General features: G+C 53.6%; 1 protein-coding gene across 1 annotated transcript in view; it reads left to right on the top strand.

Annotated features, from left to right (window-relative positions):
• The first annotated feature begins 1,761 nt into the window (after positions 1-1,761).
• Positions 1,762-13,663, top strand: part of NOVA2 (NOVA alternative splicing regulator 2) — a 34,171-nt gene continuing 22,269 nt past the window's right edge. Inside the window, exon 1 of the mRNA XM_066638207.1 lies at positions 1,762-1,874. Within this exon, the coding sequence (XP_066494304.1) occupies positions 1,790-1,874 (85 nt within the window). The 5' untranslated portion in view covers positions 1,762-1,789. The remainder of the gene's footprint in view (positions 1,875-13,663) is intronic.

The following is a 13,663-nucleotide window of genomic DNA, read 5'->3' as shown; positions in this document are numbered from 1 at the left end:
GCCTGCTTAGATGACTATGTTGAATTCAATCCTGAATTCACATTGTTTGATGAGGGTAGTAGGTTCCTTTAGGAGTCCTGTGTAGGTGGACACATGTGGGTGTTAAAAGTGTTTGACAGGGTTGTTTTCTACCCCATCAGACTATTGCCCCCTCCGCAGCCTGGTGCCTCCTTGGCGCTCTCCAAGGTCTTCCCCGATCCTGTTACCTGAGATTTTTGGAGTGGAGAGCTGGAGATGGAGCCTGGGCCTTCCCTACACTTCTGTGAGCCTGCAGGCTTTGGGGGCTGAACCTGGAGATTGCATGCGGTTCAGGTCAAATCCGACAGCCTGGTGGCCTGAACTTGTCTGAGCCACGGGGTGGCTCTGGGGGTTCAAGAGAGAGGGATCTGTGGGAACAAGCGTCACGCCAAGAATACCATTGATCTCCCTTGTGTGGATGTGGGTGGGTGAGAAAAGCGACAAGGCCCAGGGAGAAGGTGGGGTGGCCAATGGCAAGGCTGCTGATCCCGAAGTGCAGGGTGGAAGAGGGGGCTGGGACCCACAAGGCCAAGAGGAGCCAGCAGGGAGTTCTCCTGCACACTCCCCACCGGCCTGAAGGGTAGTTCTCCTGCCCAGTTCTCACTCAGGTCGACCAGGCTTCCCAACTGCTTGCACCCCATCAGCAGAGGACCCACCAGCAGCCGGTGGGGTCTTCTTGGCCCCCAGTGGGTTCCATCGCTGCTTAGCCAGTGAGGAAGGGCTGCCTGAGACCTCGGGGAGCTGCTGCTGGGGGGGGGGGCGAGGCTGCGGCGGATGTTGTGGGGAAAGCACCTGGCACGCCCCCCCCGCCCCAGCCGGGCCCTGGAGAGCAAGAGGCGAAGGCCCCGCGGTGGGGGGTGCAGAGAAGACCCCCAGGCAAGGGGGCAGGGAGAGACCCTGGAGTACGAGCCCCCCCCCTCTCGAGCCACTCTGCCCCAGAGCTCCCAGCTGCTCCCCCTCCCTGCTCTGCCAGCCCCCCCCCACTCTCACTTGTCAGCTTGGCCCAGCTCCTGGCAGCCAATCTGCTGGGGGGAGGGAGGGGGTGGGTCTCTCCCTCCCTCCCTCCCTCCCCCTCCCTCTCCTCCAGCGTCAGGGGCTGCGCGCTGATTCCTCCGCCGCCACTCCAGCGCCGTCCAGGACCGGCGAGAAGGGATGCTGTGAGGAGGAGGAGGAGGAGGAAGGCTGGGCGGGCTGCGCGTCCTCTCCAGGCCATCTTCTGCGGCCCCTCCGCATGTCCCCGGGGGCGGCCTCTGCCCCGCAGCGCCTCCGAACCTGCGCGGCCCCTCCCCCTCCCTCCCCAGCCCCCCGTGAGCGGGTCCCCTTGTGCTCCAGCCTGGGGGGGCCCCGGGAGACCCCGGCCCCCGTCCTCTCTCGCCGCCCCCCCTGCCCGGCCCCTCCTTCCTGAGCATCCTTCCTCCCCTCTGGGCTGCAGGGGGGCGGGCGGGGGAGGGGGAGAAAGGGGGCCACCCCCGAGGAGGGCCTGCCTGCCGCCCACCCCGCTCCGCTCCGCTTTCCTTTGTCAGCCCCACCTGGAGGCTCTCCGCCCCCCCCCAGCCGAGCATCCTCCGCCTCCTCCCTGCTGGAGTCTCCCGGGTACCGCGGGGGGGGCGTCCTCCGCGCCCTCGGCATGAAGATGATGGCCGGCGGCTCGGTGCACCAGAACGGCATCTTCCCCGCCGCCCCCCCGCAGCAGCCGCCGCCGCCGCAGCCCCAGCCAGGGGGGCCCCCGCCGCAGCCGCAGCAGCCCCCCCAGGCGCCCCCGCCGCCCCACATGGACGCCGACCCCCCCGACTCCCGCAAGAGGCCCCTGGAGACGCCCACCGAGGCCATCAGCACCAAGCGGAGCAACACGGGAGGTGAGTCGGCCCCCCGGGCAGCCCCCGCCCCAGAGGCCTGCCCCCCAAGAGCTGCCCTGCCAGCAGGTCCCCCAACATACAGAGCCGATCGCGCCCCCCTCCCCCCGTGTCGCTCCAGCTGTGCCCCACATCTGGACTCCAGGTGAGCCAGGCCAGTTCTGCCCCAAAGAGGAGCACCCCCAAACCCCCACCAGAGCCCCACATCCTCCTGTGAGCTGCCCCTCCATGGCTCCAACTCCCCCCCCCCAAAAAACCTCCCACTTGGTGCATTTTCCGGGATCCATCCTTGTTTTATCCTCTGATGTGGGGCTTTCCACACCCCAAAACCCCACACCCCAAAACCTACTCTCTGCCCCTGCCAAGACATGTGTGTTGTGTGTTCTCCCTTCACAGCCTGGGACCCAAAAAGTGGGTGCCCCCCCCGTCCTTGTCCAGCACCACCTCTCCCCCTTCAGGGGCTTGTCTCTTTTTGCAGTGGAAACCCATTTCACTCCTTCCTGCGTTTCCATTCCTACCAACTGATCCTCACTCACATTGCTTCAAGCCCAGCCAGAGGTGATGTGGTCAAACATTTGTTTCCTGCTGACTTGGAAACGTGTGTGTGTGGGGGGGGGGGTTTGGCCCACAGATGTAACCCCCCCCCCAAGAACACACATTTCTCTGAAAAAGATTTCACTAGCCCATTGCAGCTGTTAGGTTAAAATGGAGTCTCTTGGAATAGCTGCCTGTTTGCAGGGAGGAGGGAAAAGGGGTGGGTGGAGAGATTTCTCTCTCTTTCACACACACACACACACAAACTATGGAAAACCTGTCAGTTCTCTCCCCCCCCCCCCCATTACCCTGCCTGAGGAAATGAAGAGGGGAAGGATGTGGAAATGTGAACTCAAAAGAGGATGCGGACAGCTGGGATGTTGAAAGGGACACTGTGTGTTCCAAGGATTTGTAGGGAGCAGAGGGAGAAGGGGGGTGTCAATTGAATATTTCTGGGGGGAGGGAGAGAAAAAGTCGAGAGAGTCGGGCATTTCTGAAGTGCTGGATTTTAATAGGTCTGGGGGAATGGTTTTAAAATCCAGATTGATGTTCCTGGCCCTGAATCCCAGTTGCCACCAGAGCTCTGCAAAAATAGATATTTGTCAAGATACACACACACTCTCTTTCGCTCTGACTCATCCCTCAGGGCTTCTTTTGTAAAGGGCCTCAGTTTATTCTCCTGGTCTGTACAGTGGTGTCAATAAGCTCAGTGTGCCCTGCCATGCTTATTTTTCCTTCTTCACATCATCATCATCATCATCATTTCTGCCCCTTTTTATTGCCAGCGATGATGAATACATACATGCCGCCGCCACCCAGGCATATCACACCCTCCAGCTGTAATTAACATTTCGAGATGCTTTGGAGCCTCAGTGTCAGGGCAAGAAGCCATAAATATTGCGTCTGAAGGAGCCGGAGGTTCCTCTGGGGCTAGGTTCCTCTAGCCCCCCTCCTATGAGGGCTTGACGGAGGGAGCTAATGTGGAGGTTGCAGATGAGATGGGTGATGGAGGCTGGGCAAGGCATGTGCCTGATTTGGGTTTAAGAAAGTGAGAGGGTGCAAGAGAGGCAGGGAGCCCAAGACATGGCTGTATTCTGAGCAGGTCTTCTCTGGCCAGCTGCTGTGTTGGAGGGGGAGATGGTGGAGAGCTCTGGTGGGTGTTGCTGCAGGAGGTTGGGAGGAACATGTTTCCAAATGTTATTTGGCCTTGACTTTGTCTGGCTGGTCCAATCTACCTCGTTCGCGCCGCTGTCTTGTATTTTTGTTCCTTTAAAGTGTGGCGACAGGTTGAGTTGAAGGTTGGATGGATTCCAGTGATGGATTTGGGGAAGGGAGGAGGGGAAGCATTGATGGTGCTGCGGGGGGGGGGAAGGAGTGTGACGGAGATGGAGGGGGATGCGTTAGCGGTACCTAGTGAGCCTCGCCAAAGGACGCCGATTGCTGAGGAAATGCGCAAGAGTGAGAGCCACACAGGCCTGGCGGCCCAGCTGGGAGGTTAGCGAGCGTGGGGGTGCTTGAGCATGATGTGTGTGTGTGTGTCGTATCCTGTGGGTGGGTGAAGGTCAAATGGGTGGGACATTTTCTGCATGGTAAAGTTTGGGGATCCCGATGTGGGAAGAGGTTCAGATTGCAAATCACAGGATGTGTCCAGCGATAGCTCTGCCTGTGATGTGATTCATCCTGACTCCTTATGGCTACCGGGTAGATTGTTGTGCTGGGTCCTTGGGGACTTCCACCGAGGCCAGGATGTTCCCTCCGAGCTCTGCTAGTGAAACCCAGGCCTCAACGTCACCAGCTGTAGTGGTGACCGAAGGAAGACGGGCAGCTGCTGCCTCCCTGGCTGTGGGCTTTGTAGCACAGTTCAGAGGCTCCTGGGGCTCCTGGCGGCTACAGAGGTTGTCCTGTTTGGGCGTGAGTGGAGGAAGGGCACTGCAAGGCCCAGTGATGTGTAACAGGATTCCCAGAGCCAATGGGGGCTTCAAACTGACACGACCAACCTTAGTGCCTTAGAGATGCGGAACAGACCATCCAGAGATCAAGGGTAATATTTAGGACTTTGCTTCAGTTCCTGGTATCCCTTTGTGACCTTGGGGAAGTCATTGTGTTTCTCCTTCACACTGCCACTGTGCTGAAATCTCAGTTCTCTGAGCACCAATCAAATGAGTTACAACAGGCGCTCTGATGCCGGAGCACCCGTTTCCCAAAATGGCTGCAAAAGCGACTCCTCCCCATCCCATTCCTTGTTATGGTGGCCTGGGAGACGAGGCCTTTCTGGACCAAATTTCTAGGCGGAAGACCCAAAAGGTTCTTGGCAATTTCAGGTGTGTCTGTGGCAAGTTGAAGCAGCACTGGGGAGGGGCGGGCTGCATGGGCAGCCCAGCAGCTCTGCTGAACACAAGGGAGCCCCAGCAAGAGCACCTCACAGAACAGGTAAGAAGTCAGGTGTGTTAAACACCTGTGTGAGTTTAGCATCCAGGTGAAGAAACCTAGGAGGTTTAAAAGGGCATTACCATGGTCATTTTAAACCTCACGGCATAGACCATAATTTTCCAGAACACCTGAAAATCCCTTAGATGAAAGACCCCAAACAAATAAAGACAGAAAGCTGGCAAGCCTGTGGGAGCTATCCAAGGTTTTGCAGAGACTACTGCGGGTGTGGGATTCGTCAGTGCAATCTGCTCCTGGCTTTCAGGAAAGCAAGTTTGTTTCCTTAAAATGAAGGTGTCTGAACTGGGGAAGCTGAGGGAGGCAGCGACTCACATAGACCGTGAGACTTTCAGGGGTATGGTGGCTGTAGCGCTCTTGCAGGCTGACAGCACCTCTGCTGTGCTGGTCCTGAGGGCTGGAGGGTGTGATGCTGAAGATGAAGGGCTGGATCCCTTCGAAGGGACCCATTTCTTGGGTGAAACACTGAAATTGTTTTGTGATGAGCTGAGCAGGCCCTTCTAGAGTGGGGTGGGATCCTGGTGGCGAGGGATTCAATAATTAGGAACGTGCATGGTGAGTGGTGGGCAGATGGGCCACGTGGAGTCTTGCCTGCCCACCTGCCTGATGTGAAGGTTGCAGACATCACATGTTGTCTACATCATCTGGGAGTGTGAGGGAGGAGACAGTCCTTACGCACTGGCCCAGATGACACTGGGAGACATAGTTGTCAGGTCCAGGGGGCCAGATTTCAATGGGCTACTGCAAGGTTGAAGTCTGGGGCCTCCAAGGTGGTGTTTGCAGAACTGCGACCTGTTCCCATATGCAGGGCAAGTTACACAGGTGCTGCTGAGGGGTATGGATGCGCGCATGTGATCAGGGCATGGGGGGAGGAGTTTGGATTTGGGCACTGGGGACCAGTTCAGGACAAGCTGAGCCTGCACCAAACAGGCTTTTTTTTTGTCACTGACTTGGTGGTGTTTTGTTGTTTTTTTTAATTTGTTGAAAGTTTTTATTTTTTGGCATCTGTGCATTTTTTTTAAAAGACTGTGATTATTGTTTATTGAAAAATTAATAAACATATGTTTTAAAAAAAGATTGTGGAGCAGCTTTTAAGCTGACTTCTGGGGGAAGCCGGCCAGAGCTGGGGAGCATCCAATTTGGGCCAGCCCTTCCCAAAGGGAAGAGGGCGTAAATAGGGATAGGACAGACCTTCGGAATGAGCGTACAGAAACAAATTATGGCTGCGTAAATGAAGACCACAGGGAGCAAATCTACACACACAAAGGGCATGTCTAGCATGGGGAAGTTTGGGAAGAAAAATCCTCTTCCCAGCATCACTGTGCATGGAAATGCCAGATCTCCCCCCGCCCCCCCAGCAGTGTAGTGTTAGGGACAGGCTATTGAAGAGTCATCCAGAAGTGGAGAATGAAATCGGAGAGCAGCCAGAGGAGAAAATTGTATAATGAAGGGTGACTTCAGCAACCCTCACACGGTTTGGGTAAAGGCACATTTGGGTCCTGGCAAAGACAAAACATTTTAATCTTTGGTCAATACTGTGCCGTAAAATGGTTACTCGTGGAGCCAACTAGAGGGGAGTAAGCCTTTGGGTTCCTCCTGGTGGTGCCCAGGACCTGGTGCAAGGTGTGAGTGTTCCTGAACCACTTGGGAACTGTGACCACAACACTTGTCAGATTCAACATATATGTGAACTGAAGTTCAATACGGTCGCTATTAATTTCAAAAGAGAAAATCATTTAAGACTCAGGGTGACCTGATCTGGTTGGAGGGCTGGAGCAGTTTTCCTATGAGGGAAGCCTGGGCTTTTTGTTTGGTTAAAAAGGTGACTAGCAACCCAAATATATCCCAGTGGCGTGGAGTACAAGCGACCCCTCCCCTTCGGAGCCAGGTGTACTCCTCCGTTTTGCTCCCCCACCCGGAATGGCTCCGAAGGGGAGGGGAAGGGGGCACTTGCACACCATGGTGAAGCTCCCTACAAAACTTAGTGCTTTGCATCCCCCCAGCTACACCACTGCCCTATCTCCCACCATGCTATTAGCATGCTACTGCACCAGTGAAGGCTGAGCAGCATGCTGGGGAGAGAGGGTGCAACCAGAAGGCAAACCAGAGGTAAGTTAAAAAACTTACATCCACCTAGACCTTCTGTGGGTTTCTTTGGACCCACACCAGCTATGGGACTGGTGAACATCCAAGAAGAGTCAGGCGGCATTCCAGGACGGGGTTATGGGGATAGGATCTGGCCTGTGTGGCTGCCTCTGGAGCTACCCCCTTCCTCCTCCGACATGCCCCCAGTTCCTCCCCTAAAACATTTTGATCCTCCCCCTCCTTACCCAGGGCACACACCCCTGCCAACTTTCTAACATCCACAGAGCATTCAGCTGAGTCCAGCATGTGCTGGAGCCTCTGGCTCTTTCGTGTGCAATCATGGCACAATATTTTGGCCATTGCTGGACCTTTCACGTAAGCAGCTCACAAGATCCACTGATGCCGAAGGCCCATAGGATGGGTCTGTTAGGCTCTGATGACCTCTCACTGTTGTGACATTAAAGGCGGATGAGCCAAAGCCCCAGTGGAGTCAATGTTATCATCAACAATGATTAACCGGTGGTGTAGCTGGAGGGGGGCGGAGCACTCAGGCTGGCAGCGAGGCGGGCAAGCGGCCCCTCCCTCCGGACCCATTCCTGGCGGGGGGAGCAAATCAGAGCCATACAGCTCCGTTTTGCTCCCCCCACTGGGAATGGCCCCGAGCGAGGGCCGCTTGCCCACCTTGCTGCCAGCCTGAGTGCTCCGCCCCCCTCCAGCTACGCCACTGTGATTAACCATTGTGGTTAAATGGGGATCTCCCTGCAGCTGAGGAATGCTGAGGAAAACCCACTGACGGGGTTGGGCTGTGGCCTTCATGTCCTGCTAGTGCTTCCTGGTTGATTTGGCTTTCCACTGTTGGAGCTTGGAATAAGATGAGCAGCAGGGCTCTCTTTATGTTCTTAAGCTCAAGTCTCTGTGTGGTGTCCCATAATGCAACCTGGCCGTTTGCCCCTCTCTCCCAGGATGCTTTGTTCCTGGATGCCCTGGCAGAATGCACCAAGCTGTGATACCAGAAACCATTGGGATTCTTGTGGTCTCGGGCAAAGATAACCGCAACAGAATTGTGGTCCACCCCCTCGTGGGTTGCTAAGCAACGTAGAATGGGCGTTCCAAAGGGCTGCACAAACAGATTGTAGGTTCATAAGGATGCTGGCAGGTCCCCAGGGCGCACGGCACACCAAGTCCAGGTGTCCTCCACCCCGAAACAGCTGGAGGGATGACCCCTGACTTACCTCCCCACTGCAGGATGCAGCGCACACCACACTGGCACAGCTATGTCAGTGCTGGAAAGTTGGTTAGGATAGCACCCTAAGTTACTCAGACGACCTGTAGTAGTTAGGTGTCTGCTGCTGACTTACAATGCTCTTCCTGGATGCCACCCTACTCCTTCCACATTGCACCTGCCTTCCTGTTGATGCGCCTGTTGCAAGAGTATGTTGATAGATGAGGTTTGCCAACCTGGAGTCCTCCCCACCTGCCCGCAAGGCAGGAGACTTTCCACATTCAGGCCTGCCCTGCCCATTCAGATCTCATCCTGCGTTGGGGGAACAGTCTCAGCGCCGCTCTGCTTGGCCCTACCATGATGGCTTCTTATTAGGGTGAGGAGGAGGTGATTGTGCTTGGCTAACATCTCGGGATTTGTCATGTCAGATCAGAACCCTTCCAGCTGTTTGCAGCTGTTCCAGGCAGGCTTCTGGGAGAGAGGTGCAGGGCGGGGTGGGGACAGCTGGTAATCGTTCCAGCTTAGACACTACCAATCCACTTCCAAAGGACTCTCCCACCACTCCCCAGGGAACACGTTAGCTGCATCACCCCGATGAGTCTGCAGCTGGTGCAGAGGCTCAGCTGCCATCCAGAGCAGGGCAGTGAAGACAAGGGGACTCTGGCAGAGCTCAGCAGGACCTGAATCTGACCTACTTTTTCACACTGCAGGGCAAGGGCATCGCTGGCTGGAGAGTTACAAGAGAACCAGCCCAAAAGAAGCCGGTGCCCGACCACTAGCCGTCACTGCCTCCTCCTCCAGTGCTCTCTGAGCACAGCACCGGCAACAGCAGCAACCGTGTCAGGCATGTGCACTCCCCCACCTCATCTCTCCATGCTCTCCAGAGCACGGCCTGTGAGGGCACATGCTGCAGCCTCCTTCTGGACCTGTAGGCCGAGGCTGTCCGGGAGAGTGCCTGGGGACACCGTGCAGGCTCCACAGCGGAGGAAAGGTGGGATGTAGACATGATGGGAAATTGCCCCCTGTCTCCTGGCCAGAAAGATCTGGGCAGCAGGACTGAGAGAGACTGTGGAGCTCAAGGAGAGCTTTGGCAAGACAGATAGTAGTGGGCTCAGTGGACAGGGCTGACCCCAGATCTCCTGGTGGTGCCCGGGGCAGCTTCCCAAATGCTGCCCCCCCTTACCCGACGATGTGCCAGGCCCTGTTCCTCCCACTCTCCAATGCTCTATCTCAGCACTTCCCTCCCTCCACATTTCCCCTTCCTCTCTTCCTTTTCCAGTTCAGGGAGCGGAAGGAGAAAGAGGAACGACGAAGGTAAAGAGGTGAGCAGATGTGGCCCCCCCTCCAATCAGCTGCTTGGGGCGGCAACTACAGTTGGCCTCATGGGTGGGCCGGACCTGTCCGTGGACTCCGCACGAAAAGCAACTTCATGTGTTCGCACACGTTCCCGCAGTACTAATGGAGTGGCAGTCAGGCGGCTAGGGTCACGTGTACCCTGGCCTTGGGGTGAAGGTGGCATTGAGGGATTGACAAGCGAAGGGTGGGGTGTGAAAGTCAAGGCCTTTTAATTAAAGGAAAAGAAAAGATAAGTACCATCGGGTGACCGTGAATTTGTAGCATTATGGGGAAGGATGGGCCAAAATAATCTCTCCTCTTGCCACGCTATGCATAATTTCATAAACCACGAACACGCTCCCCCTCCATTTTTTGTTCTTAACCCGCAAAGCCCCCAATTGCATTCCTCAGAAGGAAGGTGCTCCAACTCTTTCTGATCGGGTTGGCTCAGCCCTCCAGAGAGAGCATCCCTGTCTCTTGTGGAATGCTGTGATGTCATGGTGATGTGTAAGAGATGGACCTGCATGTGATTGGTCGATGCGCCAGATAGGAGGGATAAGCGGAAAATAAGGAGCTGTAACTCAGCGATGACCAACATCTGTCTCTGCAATTGGCAGGGTGTATGAAGCATCTGGATTGACTGGGCCTGTTGTAAACGTTATAAGGTTGGCTTCTTGGTCCTTCTCTAGCCAAGAGAATGGTGCTTGTTGCAATTCAGGATCCATCTTTTTCAGCAGCCTCACTGCCCAGTGGTGTAGATAATGATCATGTAGTCCGGTGCCAAGCTCAAAATGATGCCCTGGAAGTGACGTTGCACCTGGGCTTTTAAAAAAGTGAAAATGGGGGGAAATCTGCTTCCTCCTCCGGCAGTTCGCTGCCCACTTGCTCTGCTGCCACCCCCTAGGCTCCCCCCATATTAACACCTTATTAGTTCCTTGCTGTATCATAACAACATCTAATTGGCTCTTGGAACAATCAGTCACATTGGTTAGTTTTGAGTTAAGAAAATTCAGTTTTTGTTATATAACACGGTTGTGTTTTTATTTTCTGGTTATTTGGCTATAGTTTTTGATAGAATAGAGATATTTTAATGTGGTTTGTTTCATTGCATTCTGCATTAAATTCTGCATGAAATGGTATATAACATGATGGTATTATTCAAAAATACCAAGGTTTTCACAATTTTGGCCATTGCTGTCAAGCTGGTGTTGCCCCCCCCAAAGCTTGTTGCCCAGTGCCACTGCCACAGCCCCTGCCTGACTCAGTCAGAGACTCAGTTTTCCCCATCTGTAAAATGGGTATGATAAAGCTTTACCTTTTGAGGTTGAGCTTTATGCGCACTTGCAGCTTCAAAAGTGGTGAGATGAATAGTTGGAGGAGGCTCCCTGGTAAAACTTATCAGGGCTGTAACTGCCCCAGAGCTATGTAGAAGAGGATGGTTATTTTCAAAGTGTTTGATGTGTCTTGCGCATGCCTCCTTAGTGCAAGTGCACAGTGCGCTGAAATCCCATCCATGCTAAAAATATTAGATGTTGGCTCTTCCCCCTGACTGACCTGATTGTTCCTGTCCCATGCTGAAAGCTGGTGAAACTGGGTCAGATATTCTAAGATTCTGATTCACACGGGAAGTTTGTGAAAAAGCAGAAATATTAAGGCACTAAATATCAGGCGTTATGATCCCCTCTCCAAAAACGATAGTGGAGGGCTGGGAAAAGGACAGAGAGGCACAGCTCAAATGGACAAGAGGTAGGCGCACTTTCCCTATGGGGAAAGCTTAAAGCATTTGGGGCTTCCTTATGTATAAAACAATGGATTGGGGTGGAGAAAGTGGACAGGGATAGATTTGTTTTTCAGATTCAGTTGCTTTTGGACTCAAGTTACTTGAAGAAAGCTTGGGACTGGCAATCAGAAATGGTCTTTCCACACAACTAATATGGCATTTTACCACCTCAAGGTGTGATGATGGTAAGACTTTTCCAAAAAGGAGTAGATAAATGCATGGAAGTGAGGTCGGTTGGGAGCTATCAGTCATAATAGCACAATGGAACTTCCATGTCCAGGGACAGGATACCTGTGAATGCCAGATGCTCAGAACCATCAAGGGATGGCCATGTTGTGGTCATGCCCTCTGTTTGTGCTTTGGAAACAATGGCTTTTTGTGAGGGAAAAGGACCCTGTGGATAGATACAGGCCAAGCTTGCAGTTCAGATCGGGACTGGAACCTTTTTCAAGACTGTGGGGTGTGTGTGGGGAGAGGAGGGAAAAGATGGAGAAAAGGAACACTCTTCCAGGTTTCATCTCAGGGGCGCTCCTTTCTGCTTGCTGATCAGCTTGGTCTCCATCGCAGATTTTTAATGACTTAACTGGTTTAATCTATCCAAGAGGGAATACTTTTAAGTGGATTTGGGTAGAAGATCCTTCAGCTTAGCCAGGTCATAGCTGGGAGCTCACCAGGGCATCAGGGAAGGGAGGAGAGATGCTCAAAGGGTTGTTGACCTCCCCCCACACCTTCTTCATGCGGGGTTGCTCGCTGTCTCCTATTTCTTAAGAAATGACCCATTTCCAAGTGTCTCTCCCCCCCCAACTCCACAGATATTGCAATTTGGTCAATCCCAATGGATCCAGTGTTCCCCATTCCAATACGGTTCATTCTCCTGAACAAAATTAGTCCATCATTGGGAAGGTGAAGCACAATTTTTTTTCTAGAATGTAGGATAAGGAGTCTCTTTTATTAGGTAGGGGAGACAAATAAAATAATGGATTTGTAAAGATAAGTTTGCTGGAGGTGAGTAGGGAAAGTATTGGATCTTTCCCCACTACAAAATCTTGTGATTTTAGAGCCAGCCCAAGACCTCCAGGAAGTGTGGAGGCCACAGCGTCAGATGCTTCGATAGCCCATCACTCCACACTTCCTCTCTGTTCTTTCTCTTCCTTTTCAAATCCAGGGAGTAGGAGGAGGAGGAGAGTCTATAGAGACAGGTCCTCCCTTGTCAATCTGCCACCGGAGGCAACCACCTCAGTTGGTCTCCTTGATGACCCGCCCTGTATGCTTTAACACTCAGTAATTTGCACCACAGGTTTGTAACTGGTTTGAATGTCATGGGTGACTTCTAAAGGAGGCGGGGAATGATTGTTTCACGAGGTTTGTTGACTGTGTGCCACTCGTGGGAGAAAAATCCGCTTGTGCTGATGAGAGCAACACTCAAGGGCTTGTGGGATAATTTCTCAAGGTGCAGTGCAATTGGTGAAGAAAAGCAGTGCAAGAACCAGCATTAAACACTACTGGAAGGCACGGTAGTGTGCGCCAGAAGCATAGAAGAGTGCACTGCACAGTGTAGACACAAGTATGGCTACTATCACGATTTATGATTTATGAATGCAGCATTAAACAGACTGGATGCAGCCCCGTGTTCCTCAGTCTGTACCAATTGCCGTGACCCACCTCCTGTCCTTTGCTGCTGGGGCTGTCACCTGTTCTGAAGCACTGGAACAGCCCCAGCTTTTATTTGGGGCACAGGAGAACTCGGATGTATTGGATGGCATTTGTCCGTACCTGCTGTGGAGAAAGAGGAATGGGAATGAATGACCATCCTTCCTGCCTTTGATCTTTAAAATATTCATTGTTACCTGTGAACAAGGACTTCCAGAGGTAGCCACAAGCACCTTAAAGTGGTTTTTTCAAAGGAAAAGGTGAGAATAAGATCAGGGTAGTGTCAGGGGCTGGCCAGGTTGAGCACTCGCCAAGAGCTTACCCCATGAGAGGACAGACCAACCCTTGAGCCTCCTGGTGGTAGAGATACTCAGACTGCTGGACTACCCTCCAGATGCCCCTCTGTTATCATGGGGCCCCCAGGGAGTGCTTCCATTGGTAAGTAGAAAGGGTAAGAAGAGCCACCTCTGTCCATCACCTTTTACCGGTAAGCTGCCGGCTCAGTGCTGTATTGGGGAGGGGGCAGAATCCAGTGCAGGTCTTCTCCCCAGAGTCTTCGGCGACCTGGTACCGAACAAGATCAAAGCTCCGGTCCTGTCATGCTTTTCTGAAGTGTAAGCCCCACTGAACCCAGCCAGGTTCCTGAGTAAACTTGCGTAGGATTGCTCATTAAGTTATTTTGTGTTGATTTATGCTCCCGGCATTTTGCATGGAAAGCACTGGCCCTGCCACAGAGGTGTC

The sequence above is a fragment of the Tiliqua scincoides genome, chromosome 10 (assembly GCF_035046505.1).
Source record: "Tiliqua scincoides isolate rTilSci1 chromosome 10, rTilSci1.hap2, whole genome shotgun sequence".
Taxonomy (NCBI): domain Eukaryota; kingdom Metazoa; phylum Chordata; class Lepidosauria; order Squamata; family Scincidae; genus Tiliqua; species Tiliqua scincoides.
Note: the sequence above shows the minus strand (reverse complement) of the source record. Positions and strands in the feature narration are given on the sequence as shown.